This window comes from Eretmochelys imbricata, chromosome 9, assembly GCF_965152235.1.
Source record: "Eretmochelys imbricata isolate rEreImb1 chromosome 9, rEreImb1.hap1, whole genome shotgun sequence".
In the NCBI taxonomy this organism is placed as follows: Eukaryota; Metazoa; Chordata; order Testudines; family Cheloniidae; genus Eretmochelys; species Eretmochelys imbricata.
In genome coordinates, this window is record NC_135580.1 from 47,118,702 (window position 1) to 47,131,950 (window position 13,249).

The 13,249-nt window shown below is 43.7% G+C and overlaps 1 protein-coding gene across 11 annotated transcripts in view; it reads left to right on the forward strand.

Annotated features, from left to right (window-relative positions):
* The window catches only part of WDR33 (WD repeat domain 33), a 104,134-nt gene that overhangs the window by 20,284 nt on the left and 70,601 nt on the right, over positions 1-13,249 (forward strand). For 9 of the 11 annotated variants that reach the window (XM_077825494.1, XM_077825501.1, XM_077825504.1 and 6 more), the window contains one exon: positions 11,938-12,162. In XM_077825494.1, coding sequence (XP_077681620.1) covers positions 11,959-12,162 — 204 coding nt within the window. In that variant the 5' untranslated portion in view covers positions 11,938-11,958. Of the gene's footprint in view, positions 1-11,937; positions 12,163-12,613; positions 12,772-13,249 lie in introns of those variants that run through there. The other 2 variants (XM_077825500.1, XM_077825498.1) reach the window with 2 other exon arrangements.

The following is a 13,249-nucleotide window of genomic DNA, read 5'->3' on the forward strand; positions in this document are numbered from 1 at the left end:
GTGCTTGTAACTCCTCCCAATTTAGTGTCATCTGCAAATTTTATTAGCATACTCTCCATTCTATTATCTGTCATTAATGAAAATATTGAACAGCATGTACTCTCCCCACCCAATATATCTTCCTTGTTTGACAGCAAACCACTGATAGCTACTCTGAGTGTGATTTTTTTTTTCAACCAGTTGTGCACCCATCATATACTAATTTCATCTAAACTACGTTTCCCTCGTTTGCTTATGATAATGTGTGGGACTTTGTCAGAAACTTTGTTAAAATCAAGATATATCAGGTCTACAGCTTCCCTACTATCCACTGACTAGACCACTAATCCTGTCAACGAAGGAAGTTATGTTGGTTCAGTGTGACTTGTTCTTGACAAATTCATATTGGCTATTACTTTTAACCATATAATCTTCTAGGTGATTACAACTTTATTGTTTAACAATTTGTTCCAGTATCTTTCCAGATATTGAAATTAGGCTGACTGTGCTATAATTCCTTGGGTCCTCTTTGTGCCCTTTTGAAAGATATGTACTTCGCCCTTGTCCAGTCCTCTGGGATCTCCCCTGTCTTCCATGAGTTCTCAAAGATAATTGTTAGCGGTTCCAAGATTGTTTCAGCTAGTTTCTTAAGTACTCTAGTGTTCACTTGTAATAATGTAAATGGTGTAACAAAAATCACACTTGTAACAGACATTATTGTACTAGCAAAAGTTTCTAGAGTAGACCTGGCTATAGAAGCAAGGACGGGGCAAGGGAAACATTTAAAAGGGACTCCTCCTTATAAGCTGGAAATAGATCCTCCATCCAGAATGTAGTTAAGTCACAGTAGAAGTGTAAACTGTTTTCAGTTTCAAGGACAGCTGTCTTACTTGACATGTGAAGAATCACAGAAAGGGTTTTTTTTTAAAAGGTGTGCAATTTGTTTTATAAACAAATTATTAAAACTGAGGATTCTAAAAACTTTTTTTAGCATAAAGAAAATAGTATCCTTACGAGTATTGTCCTCTTATACTTTGAGTGCAACCTCTTTGGGGCCGAGATGGTTGTTTTGTTCTGTATGAACAGTGCCTAGCACAGTTGTGTCCTGGTCCATGACTTGAGGCTTTTAGGCGTTACTGCAATACAGATAGTTTAGTAATTCCGCTTTCTGTGCTTTAGAGCTTCTGCCTAGAACCTTCTCCAGCCTCTACTTTCTGGTTTCCTGCGACAGATTTAAAGAAACAGTACACAGCCCAGCAAGGTTGTGGGGGATCTTTTTTAAATCCTGTCTTCTCCCTTCCATCCCAATGACAGATAAAAGAGCAACTGAAAAGGGCATATGTCTAGGTCACTACAAGTGCTGCAGCAGTGGAAGAAAGCAGGGAGTTTAGGGCTCAGCTGAGTAACTGGGCTGTTGTGCTCCTGCAGTGCAGCCTCTTGCTCTACCATAACTTTCTATTTGGCAAAAGCAGAGTACTATCCCAAGTATTTATAACTGAAGTGAAATTTAAATGGGTGACTAATAGGCAAACAAGGCAGTTTAATCTGTCAGTGATGACACTTCATGGGGAATAAGATTTCTTCTTTGAGAGATTGCTCATGTAAATTCCAATTAGGTATGCGAGCACCGCGTGCACAGCAGCCAGAAAGATTTTCTCTTAGCAGTAGCTGTTGGGTCAGTTCAGGCACCCCTGGAGCCATGCCTCCATGACGCTAAATATAGGGCCGACCCACCGCCATCTGAGTTCCTTCTTACTGCCTGTGACGGATATCTGGAAATCTTGGGTTTTTGGCTTGCTTTGGCAAGCCTACTCTGTCCCTTGGCAGACAACTTCTGTAAATAGTTAATAGTGTTAGTAGTAGTAGTTTAGTAATTAATTTGATTAGATCTATAGAGAATTTAATCTGGGGTACTCCCCTCCCCCTCTTCTCCCCTGGTACTGGGGCATGCCTTGGTCCCCGGGGTTTAAATCCCAAGTATTTATAATTGAAGTGTGGCAGGTCTGTGCGCAGGAGTGACCTCCCCCTCTCTCCCCATATTCTGTTTGGGGGAAGCTTACCGAAAGGACCCCTACAAGATCTGCCGAGGATTTCGCCCTACGACTCAGAAGGAGAAGGATCCTTGCCTCAAGATCCTTCTCATAGAAGCTAGCCTCTGTCCCCGGGGTCAGCCGAGCCAATGCTGAGCACCTCGGCATTGGTGCATAGTGCTCCAGCTCTCAGGAATGGGTTTGCACCAAGGAAGGACTCTGACAGAGACCCTTTGCACCGGCGAAGTTCCCCACATAGGGACTCCGTGCTGGGCAATGGGCGGCACCATTCCCAGTCCCTGGTGCCCACAAGAAGAAAAGACCTCATGGGGGTGCTCCTCCACACCCAGACCAGGACAGAAGGAATCCGGCGCCATGAGACTCATGTCAGGCCATGTAAGCACGGCACCGCCTGCTAAGGCTCCACTGAATTCCTGCTCCGCCACAGGACCAGTTGAGTCCGGGCCTCCAACACTCTCCTCTCTGGGGAGGTCATGAGCAGTTGGAGTTGCCTTCCTCACTGGAAATGTTTGAGGCAGCCAGAGAGCTCATCGCCTTCATGGCACCACCTTTCCCTCCTTGGCGTGACAGGACACCGAGCTCTGTCTCAGTGGCGCCTGCGAGACCTTTGGTGCCATCCAGAGGCAAGTTGGCAATGGTACTGCGCTGATCGACATTCCCTCGGCACTAGTCGCCAGTACCCTCCGCCAACAGACGGACAGGGGAGCCGCACCGGTGAGCGTTGCCCCCCCATGGTCATCCTACAGTGAGTCCTCAGAGTCGGAGGCAGAATACTGGCATTCGAGGTGAAGCAGGCACAGTTGACGGTCCCGGTCAAATAGAGGCAGACAGCAGCTCCATCTGGTTCTAAGGCCTGGGCTGTGGCTGGCTCCAGCCCAGGCCTTTCTGCACTCCCTGGGCATTCCTTCAGAGCCAGGGCCAAAGCCAAGGGTCCTATTCACAGAGGTTGGTGGCTTTGGCATCCTGTGTACGTATGGCACCTCTGTGCAGGACCAGTTGCACCGGCTGCCCCACCACTTGTAGCACATGAAGACCCAGCACCGCGTCACCCCCAAGGGCAGAGAGCAGGACCCGCTCCTGGCTAGGGTCTCGTCCTCATCCTCGCCTGATGAGGCAGTGGCAGGAACTTCGACAGCCCCTGTGCTGGAGGACAGTAGGGTACTCCAGCAGCCACTGAGCAGAGTGGCCCAGAACCTGAGGATCCAGGTTGAAGAAGTCACTGAGACTCTGGTCTCTCTGGCATTGCCCTACCACTTATAAAAACTATTCAGGAGACCACCAAGATGCTGTGGCAGACCCCCCCCCCCCCCCGCCCCGGCTTCCTTATCACCAACAGTGAAGAGGACTGAACAAAAATGTTTTGTTTCCTCTAAGGGGCTTGAACATTTTTATACTCCCCACCCCCACCAGACTCCCTAGTTGTAGTGGTGGCGAATGACTGGGAGCACCAAGCACACAGGGGCCTATACCCTAAAAAATGGGAGGCAGAGAAGTCCCTTGGCCTGCATACTCCGGTTATGCAGTGGAAGCATTTTAAGCTGTAACCCCCGCCTCGTTTCTACCACCAGCAGAACAAGCAGGAGTTTTCCAGGAGGCGTTATAGGAACAATAGAAGGAGGCCTCCCCCCCCTCGTCAGCTCGGGGCTCTGGGCAGATGACGCAGTCCTCAGGCCAAAAGCAGAACTTTTGAAGGTGTGCCTGGGGGCGATGCATCAGTCCGGACTCTGGATCCATCCTTCCTTACCTTCTCGTGCCAACTACCCCATTTCTACCCTGTGTGGGCCCGAATCACATCAGATCACTCGGTACTTCGTATGGTAGAAAGGAGATACTCTTTCCAGTTCACCTTCTTCCCCCTTCTGTATCCCTCTTCAGGGATCTTTTTCACAAAAGGTAGCTCAGTGGTTTGAGCAGTGGCCTGCTAAACCCAGGGTTGTGAGTTCAATCCTTGAGGGGGCCATTTAGGGATCTGGGCCAAAAATTGGAGATTGGTCCTGCTTTGAGCAGGGGGTTGGACTAGATGATCTCCTGAGGTCCCTTCCAACCCCGATATTCTATGATCACAACATCTATGATCATGCAGGAGGTGCACACACTTCTAATGGTGGGGGCAGTAGAAGAGGTCCCTCAGGAGCTGAAGGGCCAGGGGTTCTGTTCCCTGTATTTCCTAATACTGAAAGCCAAAGGTGGGTCTCAGGCCCATCCGAGATCAGCGAGACCCTCAACAAGTTTTAAAGAAGCTGAAGTTCTGCATGGTCTCTTTGGCCTTCATTATCCCTTCCTTGGATCTGCATACCTTTGGGAGCACAGGACTCAGGGCCTCAGGTCCCAAGCGGAGCTCTCACTTTACATCAACGTTGGAGAGTTGAGGGCAGTCCATCTGGCATGCCAGATATTCCAAGCTCACTTGGAAAGGAGGTGTGTCTCGGTCATGTCGGATAATACAACAGCAATGTTTATATAAAACAGACAGGGGGGAGCATGCTCCTCTTCCCTGTGCCAGGAAGTCCTCAAACTGTGGGACTTTTGCATAGCTCACTCAATACACCTGGAGGCTTCTTATCTCCCTGGAGTTCAGAACGAGTTGTCGGATCATCTCAGCAGGTCTTTTCACAGCCGGGAGTGGTCCATCTGCCTGGATGGTGAACAACATCTTCCAACCATGGGGAATTCCCTAGATAGACTTGTTTGCCATGTGACACAACAGGAAGTGCCTGCAGTTCTGCTCTTTCTGGAATCACAGCCCAGGCTCCATCACGGCCGCGTTCCTTACCACTTGTCCCACAAGGTGTTATTCAGAGTTCGGAGAGATGAAGCTCTGGAGATACTGGGAGCCACAGCCTGCCTGGCCCCGTCAGCACTGATACACGTCTCTCCTGCAAATGTCCATGGAAAACCCAGTCACCTTGCTGCTGCTCCTGGACTTGATAACTCAGGATTACGGCCAACTCCAGCACCCGAACCTCGACTCACTTCACCTCATGGCATGGAAGCTCCACGGCTACACCCATGGAGCTGGCTTGTTAGGGTCCAGTCAGGGAAGTCCTCCTTGGCAGTAGGAAACCGTCCACTAGGGCTACCTACCTAGCCAAATGGAAAAGATTCACAATTTGGTCTTCACAATATCTCCTGTCTCCAACACTCTTGTCCATACCCATGATATTGGACTGCCTCCTCCACCTAAAGTGGTAAAGGCTTTCTGTGTCTTCAGTAAAGGTCCACTTGGCTGCCATTTCCGTCTTCCATCCAGGCATGGAGGGCTAGTCGGTCTTTGCCACCCTGATAGTAGGTAGTTTTCTTAAAGGTCTTGACAGACTATACCCTCACATATGACAACTGATCCCAGCCTGGAACCTTAACCTGATCCTTTCCAGGCTAATGGGGACGCCCTTTGAACCACTTGAAACGTGTTCTCTGCTTTACCTATCATATAAAGGGGCATTCCTGGTAGCGATAACTTCGGCCAGGAGAGTGTCTGAGCTCAAGGCTCTAACATCTGAGCCTCCTTATACGGTGTTCTATCAGGACAAGGTTCAGCTTAGACTGCATCCGGCTTTTCTTCCTATGGTTGTCTCAGTTTCATGTTAACCAGGATGTCTTTCTTTCAATTTTCTATCCCAAGCCACACGCAAGCAGCAGGGAGCAAAAACTTCATTTGTTGTATGTTCGCCGGGCGTTAGCCTTCTATATCGAATGGACGGTGCCACTATTCAGCTGTTTGTCGCAGTAGCAGACAGAATGAAGGGGCTTCCAGTCTCCTCCCAAAGAATTTCATCATGGATTATGTCCTGTATCCGGTCATGCTACGATCTGGCGAAAATACCTGCCCCTCCCCTTACAGCACACTCCACGAGGGCACAGGCATCGTCAGTGGCATTCCTGGCCCAGGTTCCGACCCAGGAAATCTGCAGAGCTGCAACACGGTCCTCAGTCTACACTTGGACCTCGCATTATGCCATTACTCAGCAGGCTAGAGATGATGCAGCCTTTGGCAGAGTGGTGCTACAGTCTTCAAACCTTTTGAACTCTGAACCCGCCTCCAAAATTTAGGCTTGGTGATCACCTAATTGGAATTGACATGAGCAATCTCTCGAAGAAAAAACGGTTACCTACTTCTCATAATGGTTCCTCTTCAAGATGTTGCTCATGTCCATTCCAATACCCACCTGCCTACCCCTTTGTCAGAGCAACCATCAAGAAGGAACTGAAGTGCCGGCAAGTCAGCAGGGCCCTCTATTCAGCGCCATGGAGGCACGACTCCAAGCGGTGCCAAACCGAACCGACAGGTATTGCTAAGGAAAAATCTTTCCGGCTGCTATGCATGTGGCACGCACACACCTAATTGGAATGTACATGGGCAACATATCTCGGAGAACAACAGTTAAAGAGGTAGGTAACCGATTTTTTAAATTTTGCAGGAGCCATTTCAAAAAATGTAATAAGATCAAGCATAAACAGGGATGTCTCCTTTTCAAGAGTTAGGGTTTGTCTGCATGAGACAGTTCAAACAATTCAATGTAAGGTGTGATTTTAAAAAAATTTAGCCAATTTGTTGCAAAAAGAGGCTGTGTGAACACTCTTAGATCTGTTTGAGTGGTTTATTTTGGTTTAGTTTAGTTTATTAATTAATTAGGATTAGTAGTTTTGGCCAAAATAGTGCAACCTTAATTTGATCCCTTTGTGTGTGTGCATTATGATACAGTCTTCAATTATGTAATGGCATGCTGTTTTTTGATAATATTCTTTACCTTACATGAAAGCTAGATTAAGTTTCCAACTTTTTAAAAAAGCAAACACAAGCATTCCATTGTGGCATCATATTGACACCTACATAGGTCAGCACAGCAGGGTTGGAACTTTTAGATTCCCTGCACAGAAGTCTGCCAGATGAGCCAGTGGAGTAACTGGTGGTGGTGGTAGTGTCCTCCTCCTTGGGCCAGCTCTAGAGAGTGGATGAGAGGCACATTTTGCAAATGGGCTTCACAGATATTTGCTGATAGCAGAGGGATGATGATGGTTGGGCATCTTGGGTTCAGGCTCTCAGGGAGTGCTCTCTTGCAGACACAGACTATTCTGCCCTTTCCTCCAAGCTTGACTCCATCCTTTCCAACCTGTCCCAGACATGTCTCTTCTCACCCCTGGCTCTTGTGCTAGTCCCAGTCTCACCTAGTCAGTCCTAATCTCCTTGCCCAGCCAGTCCTAGTCTTTCCCTCTGGGTTCCTCATCCAGTGTGTCTTTCCCTGCTAGCTCCCTCCTTGGGCTTCTCCTCTAACTTCCATCTTCCCCACTACCCTCTCCTTGGCTGATTGTCCCAGTTGCTTTGCCCAATCAGTCCCAGTTCTCCCCCTGCACTCCAGGTCTTTGTCTGATCTGTGTCTGTTCTCCTTCCCCTGGCTCCTAGTCCCAGTCTCCTTGTCTATGTGTTTTTTCCTTCCCCCAGCCAACTGACTCCCAGTCCCCTCATGTTTCCCTAACTGGCTCCCAGTCGTCTTGCTCATCCACTCCTACCCTTCCACCCAGTTCCCAGTCTCCTAGCCAAAATTTCTCTTCCTGCCCCCTCCCAATTCCTGCATCACCAAACTCCTTGTACCAATATACTACTACTCCTCCCCTCTGCCTTCAAATCTGACAGCTTCCTCTTTCCTGCTGCCTGGGTGTCACTGCTTTGGGAGTGGTGGTGGTGAAGGGACATCAAGAGCCCAGGAGAGACCAGCCTCCTGCCCTGTTCTGGAGCACTCATTACAGGGTGAAAAGCCGGCTTTGACCCTGTTCCCCTTGGCTGGAGCACACTCAGTAGCTTTGTGGAGATAGCTCATGTGTAGTGTGGTCTACGTTAGGAGTTGTGAAAAGCTTGATCTTGCTTGGTGAGGGCAGAATCTTTGAAGATTTTTTAGGTGCTAAAATCTCAACTGTGCATGTGAACTACAGCTTTTCAAAGGCTTATGTTCAAATTAGGATGTTTTTTCATAAAGACAGCAAAAAACACATCCTGATGGAAGGGCTACCCCCTGCCATATTTCATGTCCCTGCTCTGAAGCATGGGCTGCTAGAAATGTTAAAGTAAAGGTTGACAGAATATTTTAACAAGGGCAAAACAAAGTTCTACTTCTTTTCTAGCTGTCCTGGTGGCAACAGGTGAGAGTTTTGTTATGCATTTACAGCAAGTGCAAACAACACTATTAAAGTTTAGGATATTCTGTCTGAACTACTCTTTGATGCCAAGGGATTCCCATCTCCTAGCAAAAGATTAGTCAAATACTGACTGCTTGAAAATTAGGTGACCAGTATTTGTGCCTAAAAGAGGTAATGTTCTAGATCACTTTGAACTGGATTCTCCTGAGGGACTATTGTTTCATGATCTGACTGCTGAACTGAGAAAAAGAAACTGTCCGTTCCTTTTCTGAAATGTTTTTGTATTTATCTGTAAAATACCTATACATGTAGAGAAACTTTCAATATGGTATTAAATGGGTAAAAACAATGTATTTGGTATATTGTAGATGAATAGGTTTATGAATAGCTAGTTTTATACAAAAATAAGTAGTGAAATATTTTTGCAAACCTGTAAAGCATGTGTAGCTATACAGGTGGAAAGGCTCACGTAATTAAGGTGAGAGATAACAAGGACATAGATAATGTTTTTAATAATTAGGAGAGTGAAGAAACAGCTTTTGGAATATAAAAAAGGAAGAAGATATAGGATTAGTAAAAGACTAGATGTAGTAGTAAAAAGTTGACGATAACACTGAGATTAGGCTACCAAGATATGAGAAGGATGGTGGAGGCAAGGAGGGAATTAGGTGTATATACCAAAATTACATCTTTCTAGATGTAGTACAGTTTAGTCTTAGCTTGATGTTTGTGTGTTACAGCAACATAGATAAAAGCCATACACTCCTCATGCTGGTTTTAGGAATGTCTAATGCAAGCTGTGATCCATTTCATATCTCATATTTTATGTTTAGTCACATTTGTAACTGCTTTCTCATTGCTGTTGTTTGTTTTATTCTGAATAAAATTGGGAGTGTTTCTGCAAACAAGCTGGGTTTTATCAAAGTATACATTGCAGTCGTGTGTCCCCGTCTCCCCCCCTCCCCCCCCCCCCGCCCCGCCCCGCCGCAAAGTTCTGACAAAAATATTTGGGCAGTCCCAGAAGGTGTGTGGACCTCTTTTCCACTTTCTTGCGATTGTAGCTTGGGAGTTCGATTTTGCATTGACTACTGGGGAGTAAAAGTATATGACTTCTTTATATTTGAATTTTGTTCATTATGGTGAGAATTTTAGAAGAGATCTGGAAAATATTTTATATTACACTGAAATTCTTTCACTTTTTCCATTTCTGTACTGCGACATCTATTCAACTATCTTCAGAGCTGTATAGAAAATGACAACTTTTATTAAATCTGCCTGCTTTTTAAAAAATTAACAACTTGTTTTTAAATATGCACATGAATTGCCATAAATTTTCTAAACTTGTGGTGTGGTGGTGGTGTACTTGGAGATATTAATAAAAAGCTGATCTTTGAAATTTGTACTGTTAACTCAGTTTAAGAGATGTAAAATCTGAAAGAGTGAGCTGATCCACCTTAAGTCAGTTTATTCTGTTCCCTTCTGTGTTGTCAGGAGAAGTTAAGGCAATATTTGGGGGATAGGATGAGGAAGTTCTAGCATCTTCTTTCTCTTTTTTCCAAATAGTTAAAGGTGGATTTTGAGCAAATTACTTAGGATTTGGACTTTTCCATGTACATCCATGCTGTTAGTGGTATCCCATAGACTGCCTATTAGCTACCTTAGATAAGATGCCTGGATTTTGAAGAGTCCTCTATTTTGTTATGCTGCAGAAGCTTTTATTTGATTTCCCACCGATTCCCAAGTGAACCTATGTACCCAATGCTGCAGGTGTTCTTTTGCTTTCAGTTGTAACACAAAATGCAGTTTTCTTCTGATACGAATTCTAAAAATGCACATTCTTATTCAATGCCTTTGGTCCCAGTATATATTCAGTCATGTTTGCTTAATCTAATTGTAGAAATAAGCATATGCTACTTTTTGCTACTTAAATTTGCAAAGACTAAGTTAGATTCTATTCCATATGAATATTTTAAAATATTCTTATATATCCTCAATAGAGTTGTCGTCTAACTATAAATCAGTTGTGTGTTTGCAAGGATTTAGTTTTCAACACATTGTCCCTGAGGTATCTTAAAACTTGTTGGACACAGTAAAGGTTGGTAGGTCCCAAATTTACCTTTTTAAAATAAAGTTCTTGGGTATTTGGCTACTTGACAGTCCTTCTTTCCCCAAAACTTGTTTGGTTTTCTTTGAAGATGCAAGATCAGTGTTAGCAGTCATCCTTTACCTGGGAGCAATCCTAACATCATAATGTAGTATGTTCATACCATAATGGAAAATGTATGTGCCAGGGAGACTTCATAAAGAAATGTTTTTAAGTTTCAAGAATCCCAGTGGTTAAGAACTAGAAATTTTAAAAACTTAAACTGTCAACATCTTGATGTCTTCCTATACACATTAAGCGTAAATCTTATCAAACTTAAGGTTTGTTTGTAAAATATGAAGATTTTTTTTTTTTTCTTCATTTAGTGGAGTTCAGAACTTACCATGTGAAATTAAATCTGGCAGTTGAAATGTTATTTCTTTCTGTACTCCTGTGGCAGATTTCTCTTCAGACTTCATGGGAACACTTTAAATCACACTGTAAAATTTCTGTTTTATAAACAAATTATTAAAACTGAGGATTTTAAAAACCTTATTTACTTTTCACTGTTAATCTGTCTTCCTTGCAGCTTGAAGACAAGTTGTTTTTCCTACACAGGCATCATCAGTGGTGATAAAAGATAGTGTAAGCCAAACTCTGATGTCTGTTATATCTGCATAAAATCCTGTTTTAAGATTATACCCTCAATTGTGCAACTGTATTTGCATAATTTGTGTAGTTGAAAGCAGAATTTGATCTTGTAGCATGTTTTCTACTCTTGTATGAAATCTAGATTGGTTTTTCAGAACCCAGGGTAAATTGTTAGGGCTCGCAATTGAAAAATCTCCCTTCTGAACTGAGAATTTGAGGTGGTGACATTGTAGTGTGTTTTCAAAAGTGAGTTGCTGTGCTTTTACTAGGACAGTAGCAGACTTAATAGTGGCATAATCCTATTTCTGTATCTAAATGTCTCTTCCCAGCTGTGTCTCAAATCTTAAACATTAAATATCTCGATCTTTACGGGACTTAAAAAAAAAGTTCACTGTGGAATGGATCCACAATACTTGTGTTTTAAAAACAAGATTTTCTTCCTGTTTCAAAGGACTTCTGTAATGTTTAATTTTTTTTAAAGTGTATTTCTTTTAAGACTGCTTAGAAATATCAGGAAATTAAAACTGACTTTCTCCAGCTAGGCAATTTCAAGACTCTAAATGTACAACAATTTGGCTTGTATTTTCTCTTTAAAAGCAAATATAAGACTTGGTCTCAGCAAGTTATTCTGGTCTTGATTGTTTAGGAGCATAGGTAGACAGATGTGCTAGCTCTGCTTGAGCTAGCATATGTATGTCTGTCTGCACTGGGAAACATGCTTCGAGCTGCTACATGGACAAACGGTTGGTGCAGTGACTGGTCTTGGCAGAAAATTCCTCTCTGCCTTAGATGCAAACCATACTTTACTGAATGAAGTTGAAAGTTGTAATTTACAGATTTGATTTAGGTACTTGCTGAGAGGCAAAGCAAGAATAGGAAGTGCCTATTTGTCTCTTTTCAGATAATAGATTTGCAAACTTTCATATACCATGTTTATATGAGCAAGTAAAATGATTTCCAGATAGACTCCTTATTTTTTTAACACTTTGAGCAGAAACATATCTTAATTGCAGCATTTCTCTAATATTTTACCTCTTTTAGTGTTTTAGAAACAAGATCGCCATGGCCACAGAAATTGGCTCCCCACCCCGGTTTTTCCATATGCCGAGGTTCCAGCATCAGGCACCTCGGCAGCTGTTCTATAAGAGACCTGATTTTGCACAGCAGCAGGCAATGCAGCAGCTCACCTTTGATGGGAAACGGATGAGAAAAGCTGTGAACCGGAAAACCATAGACTATAATCCCTCTGTAATTAAATATTTGGAGGTAAGTCTAGCTAGTCTACTGTGTTTGAAGTCTGAATAGTGTTTTCTGAAACTCTGATTATTCAAATTTCAGGTATGTTCACAGAGTAGTTTGGGTAATTGGGGATTATGTATAATTGACAGTGTTCTTTCAGAAATGTACAGATTCAGTGAAGTGTGGATAGATGTTGCTCCTTCTGAATAAAACAATAAACCTTTAGTGTATATTTGAAGTGGAAGATTTGCTGTTATATAAAGCTTTTCTGTGAATTCTGATTTGGGACAAGAATTGCATATCTTATTACTTTGTTTTGACATTCAAGCTGACCTAAATTGTACGTTAATTATGTTAAGATTCATATGATCATTCTTTGTCAATTTGTGGCTTTTTCTTTGTGGGGAAAAATAATAAATAAAAAAAGCTTGAGTGTTCATACTGGGCACCTGAAAAGTAGTTGTCATTTTCTATTCAGCTGCCTCCTTGAATGAAGAAAACTAATATATGCTACTCATACCACAAGTCTGTGAACCACCTTGTGCAGTCCTAATTGCTGAGACTACTTTGAACCAAATACTGTGGAAGATATCTTTCCAAGAAAAAATACCCACTTGGCTTTCCAAATTACTTGGGGTATGTCTATGCTGTCAAGTTTCTGCACCATAAGTTATACCACTTCTATTAAAATGCTGGAAATAAACCCCCACATTAGCAGCTCTTGCAATGGCAAAGACAGCAGTGCATTGTGTTAGCTATCCCACTGTGCAACTGGCCACAGGATGCTTTGGGAAGGGTTTACAATGCCTCATGGGGCAGGCACAGTGTCATATGATCTAGGTTTCCCAATCCCATTGTTCCATGGGCATCCTACTACATTGCCAGCTGCTTTTCAACTAAAAGGGTGGGGGGTGGGAAAGAGTGTGTAACAGGGAGTGTGTGTGTATGGAGCGGGGAAGGAGAAAGAGACAGTGTTTTTTGGGGGTACAGTGTGTGTGTCAGTATGCTGTCTTGTAAGTTCAGATAGTGGCAGGAAGCAACCATTCCTGGGGGACGGGAAAACCCTGACATCGGCCCCTGGCTCCTTCCCTGAGCTGTGACCCAGAGCAGATCA